The sequence below is a fragment of the Pseudochaenichthys georgianus genome, unplaced genomic scaffold (genome assembly GCF_902827115.2).
Source record: "Pseudochaenichthys georgianus unplaced genomic scaffold, fPseGeo1.2 scaffold_1765_arrow_ctg1, whole genome shotgun sequence".
Taxonomy (NCBI): domain Eukaryota; kingdom Metazoa; phylum Chordata; class Actinopteri; order Perciformes; family Channichthyidae; genus Pseudochaenichthys; species Pseudochaenichthys georgianus.
In genome coordinates this window covers 22501-27642 of record NW_027262542.1, presented here as the reverse complement: position 1 = coordinate 27642, position 5142 = coordinate 22501, and the positions used below count along the sequence as shown (strand labels likewise).

The following is a 5142-nucleotide window of genomic DNA, read 5'->3' as shown; positions in this document are numbered from 1 at the left end:
AAATGACATTTAAATACATCAAGAATAGTCATTACAGCACAAATGTTATGTATAAAAGACAGGAAGAAGTAGATTTTGAAGTGAATAGGTGACCTTATTGACAGCCTGTGGTACTGTTATTTTAACTTTCGTGTGTGTGTGTGTGTGTGTGTGTGTGTGTGTGTGTGTGTGTGTGTGTGTGTGTGTGTGTGTGTGTGTGTGTGTGTGTGTGTGTGTGTGTGTGTGTGTGTGTGTGTGTGTGTGTGTGTGTGTGTGTGTGTGTGTGTGTGTGTGTGTGTGTGTGTGTGTGCAGTGGGAGCCAGTGCAGTACTTCAACAACAAGATCATCTGTGACCTGGTGGAGGAGAAGTTCAAAGGCATCATCTCCATCCTGGTGAGGAGGATTTTCAAAATATGACTTCATCTCAAAATCCAACTGGCGGACACATTTAGAAAACGATTGTCCAGATGATTCACATAAACACAACAGAAGTTAAACATGATACGAGCACTAATACCTGGGAGTGTTTCTGGTTTGGTGAAACACTGACTGGTTGTTTTTATTTTTATTCCCTCTCAGGATGAAGAGTGTCTGAGACCCGGAGACGCCAACGACCTCACCTTCCTGGAGAAGCTGGAGGACACCGTGGGAGGACACGCTCACTTTGTCACGTGAGTTTATTTCCTCAAATAAGAAGAGAAATATTGAATGTTCGTCGTGTGTGTGTGTGTGTGTTACGGCCCGTCCACACTACAGCTTCGACAGCTTCAAAAACGGTTTCCAACGCGTCTGCCCATTCACTATGAATGGGGTGTCGTCACTTTTCGCCGAACTGCATTGTGGGAAGCAGAGCAGAGCTTTCCTGGCGGCTGCAAAAGTTGAGCAATGTTCAACTTCTGAAGCTTCTGAAGCTTTCCGTGGAGGCGTCAGCCAATCGAATCGTATGCCAGTACAAGCTCTAGCCAATCAAACCGCTGCTCGTGTGTCCGGGGCGGGAGATTCATGTGATTGGTTGTTGGTCGAGCTTCAGACACGCCCAGCTCCAAGCTTTTTTTGAAGCTGTAGTGTGGACGGGCCGTTACCCTGCTCGCAATACGAAGTCTGCATTGCTGCATTTACAGCATCATTGTCTAAAAAAAAATTGATTCGTGAAATGTTATTAGCACTTAGAATAAGAAATAATAAGTGCATAACATGTATTTGTGTTGGAAATTCTCTTTTTTGTAATCTACCAGCTAAAACTTGTTTATCTTTGGGTGGAAATGGGGGGGGCAGATTTCGGGGTATCCTGAGATTTCCTTGGGTTCTTTTGCCCTCCCCCTTTGTTCCTGTAACTGTACATACTCACCTGCAGCCAATAGGAAAACAATTATATTAACTTATCTTATTTTTTGCAGATTTACCCGTTTAAAAAAACCTCCATATATATATAAGCATTTAAAAAAAAAAAAATTATGGACTTTTATGAATCCCTCGTGGGGAAATGGTTTCTCTGCATTTGACCCATCCTAGTGTTAGGAGCAGTGGGCTGCCATTTTGAACGGCGCCCGGGGTGTGCAGTGTGGGGAACGGTGCCTTGCTCAGGGACACCTCAGTAGCAATTGGTCTTGCCGGGACTTGAACTGGTGACCTTCCAGTTGCCAAGCCAAGTCCCTATGGACTTCGCCACCACCGCCCTAGCATATACTCATCTCAGTGTAAAAATGATATTGTGTCCTAGTTTGATTCTAGCTGTTGCTGTTTTTAGCGACTGCAATGGCAGAAATAAACCCAGATAAGAGACGTATTGATTATTTTCTCCATTCACTAATATTATATTTTAACTGTACTATGCATTATGTTATCGACCTGTACTTAAAGCATGTCTGTGTTTGTGTTTCCCTGCAGGCACAAGCTGGCGGATACAAAGACCCGGAAGGTGATGGCCCGAGACGAGTTCAGACTGCTGCATTACGCCGGAGAGGTCAACTACAACGTCAACGGTACGAGTGTTTGCTGAAGACAACGTCGATATTTCAATTGTCTTTCTTCTTTTTGCAACTGCTGACAAAACAGATGAAGCCTAAATCTCATGTGCGTGTGTTTGTTCTCTCACTCAGGATTTCTGGACAAGAACAACGACCTGCTCTTCAGGAACCTGAAAGAGGTGAGGACGCGTTAGATCAGGGGAGTCAAACTCAATTTCATCTCGGGCCACATCAGCATTATGGTTGCACTCAAAGGGCCGGTTGTAACTTTAAGATTATATAAAAATACATATATAAATATTGAATATATATAAAATAATGTATTATATTACATTATTGCCTCTGCATTGGATTATTATCTGATAGGGTAATAATAACTTCATAATACTATGTCTGGAAGCAGACGTCTAGGGCAAATAATTGCAAGTCTCTTCAGTGAGAATGTCACAAAATGATTTTAAAAGAAAAGCCAAATTCTGGAAAAACAAAAAAAAAGTAACATTTTGAAAAAAAGTCAAATTCGGAGAAAAAAGTCAAATGAGAGATGCATTGTGGGACATGTAGTTTATGGGCAACGTGCCTCTGTACATCGCCATGTAATCGTATAATAAACATATTATATTATTTCAGAGCTCTTGCAGGGCCACAGAAAATGAAGTCGCGGGCCGGATTTGGCCCCCGGGCCTTGAGTTTGACACCCCTGGGTTAGATGATCAGTTTTAAGCATTCAAAGACGAACCTGTGGTTGAAACGTGTCGCTGTTTGCAGGTGATGTGCATGTCGGAGAACAAGATCCTGACCAAGTGTTTCGACAGAGAGGAGCTGAGTGACAAGAAACGTCCGGAAACGGTGAGATAGTGTCGCATTGGAAGTGGAGATATAATGAATACAATCAACAGGGATGTGACTTCAGTGAAGCGCCGCCAGAGTCCACTCACTGGTCATCGCCGGAAGGCAAACTTCATTCAAACCCGTCGTCCTGTTTAGTCTTTCCAACAATCAACAACTCTTAAAAAGAGAGTAAATGAGTAACTTGATGGGGGTTTGCTAACCCTTAGCAGACTCAGTTTAAGATGTACAACATGTTGGAAGCCCTTAAAATAGAAATGAGTAAATCAGTTCACATCAAATTAATTTATATAAATTAGGCTTGAATCTATGTTTTGTAATCTAATGTACAAGAATAGCTAGAATCTAGATCGGCATGAAGGTGTATTCAGCTGTATACAGTTCAATCGACCGGACTTCTTTCTGAAGATGTGAGCGTCCTTAACAACGGTCAATAAGTCCTTGACAGCGGTCTGTCTGTTCGGTATTAACAACGTGTCACGTGTTCTGAATTGACCAATCAGAATCGAGTATTCAACTAAGCCATGTAATTTTTTTTTTGCATGAATTGGCCTGAACAAGTAAATATAAAGTAGGGATGGGAATTTGAAAGCAAATGTATATTCGAATATTCGACCCCCAAAAAAACGGTTAACCGATTAACCGAAATGTACATATCCTATCAAATAAATATGTTCAAATAAGTTTAGAAACCAAGTGGAATTGGTCAAATGTATTGAACTGGTGATCACAGTTTGAACCGTTGACAGCTGTAGGCTCCAGCTGTCATGCTTAAAACATCACTTTTAAATGAAAGAGGGATCAAACACGAACAAGGGTAACGTAACCCATGACAACAGAGATCAACAACCTGTATATGGGCATGTCTACTCAGGGGAGAGGCGGGTCACGATCAGCCAGCTGTAGAGGAGACCCTCTCCGCTGGGATTTGGGCACAAGTTAGGCTTGTTTTGTAATCGACCCGCAACTCTTAAATTATAGTTGTTTTTTGCATGTATTGCCTGAACATGTAAATATATACCCCAAATTATAATCTATACTTCGCCTGCAGAGACTTTTAGATGAGAGTAAAGCTAACGTCACTTCTGGGCGAAATTATGGCTTCGTCCACTTTCTGATACATACTCATACTTTCAAATGGAAACATCGTCTATCGCCTCATTTCAATGGGTTTCCTGCTTTAACCCCTGACCTGCTGGGACACACTGAACCATTGTTCTATTGAACTGAACTGGTAAGAATGTCAAGCACGACTCAAACCCTGTTGGTCCTCTCAAAGACAGCTCTTAGTGGCATGTCACCTTCCCGTCACGGCACATACTCATCTATCGACAATAGTCAAAGAAGCGGCTATTTGTCGTGTTTGAAAGCCAGCATATAGTCAATGGGTTTCCTCCTGCACCTGCTGGGAACATAGCCCTCACAATGCCGTTGTTTTTGTTTCCATTATTCGAGTAAACTGGTAAGAATTTCAAGAATTATTCAAAGTCACGGGTGTTTCCCTCAAATACAGCTTTCATTAGCAAATGGCCTCTTAATGTCCGTCACTGAACATACGCATCGATAGGTCACTGACAAAGACGTCTATCTGCTGCTTGTCGTGTTTAAAAACCAGCCGATATTTACTTAGTTAAGTAAATAATAGTGTTTGTGTTCTGAGGTTTTCCACTTTCCTTATTACACATATTTTCCCACAGACAAACAACCAGCGTTGTGTTTCCCTCTCCGTGCTGAGAGGCGTCATGACGGGGATCCTCTGTCCCACACCTCGAGGAATGCCCTGACACACACACACACACACACACACACACACACACACACACACACACACACACACACACACACACACACACACACACACACACACACACACACACACACACACACACACACACACACTCTTGAACAGCGCCCAGTGTTCAGCTCCTCTCTTCTTCAGTGTGTCTCTCTACAGGATTCATCGCTCTTCTCCTCTCCGTATCTTCTTATCCTCGGTCACTAACCAGTATCCTTCTCTCTTCCTCACCTCCTCACCACCTTTCCTCACCTCTCTCCTCTCTTTCTCCTCTCTTCTGTCTGCCTCTCAGGCGGCCACCCAGTTCAAAGCAAGCCTGGCGAAGCTGATGGAGATCCTGATGTCGAAGGAGCCGTCGTACGTCCGCTGCATCAAGCCCAATGACTCCAAGCAGTCAGGTAGGAAGTCACGCCTTTCACACGTATGTTCGCTTTGCAAATCCTCAGCCAACACGCAAGGGTCTGATCAGTAGTCCAGCGTTGGTCATGTGTGATGTCTTGTTCTCTTGCGTTATCCCTTAAGGCCTTTATTAAGTGTATCCGTGCCTGCAG

At 43.2% G+C, this 5142-nt stretch overlaps 1 protein-coding gene across 1 annotated transcript in view; it reads left to right on the top strand.

Moving 5' to 3' along the window:
• Nucleotides 1-292: 292 nt before the first annotated feature.
• The window catches only part of LOC117441522 (unconventional myosin-Ic-like), a gene marked incomplete at its 5' end in the record, with an annotated part of 19306 nt that continues 14456 nt past the window's right edge, over nucleotides 293-5142 (top strand). Inside the window, 6 exons of the mRNA XM_034077603.2 lie at nucleotides 293-373; nucleotides 560-651; nucleotides 1868-1962; nucleotides 2080-2126; nucleotides 2716-2796; nucleotides 4884-4989. Coding sequence (XP_033933494.1) covers nucleotides 293-373; nucleotides 560-651; nucleotides 1868-1962; nucleotides 2080-2126; nucleotides 2716-2796; nucleotides 4884-4989 — 502 coding nt within the window. The remainder of the gene's footprint in view (nucleotides 374-559; nucleotides 652-1867; nucleotides 1963-2079; nucleotides 2127-2715; nucleotides 2797-4883; nucleotides 4990-5142) is intronic.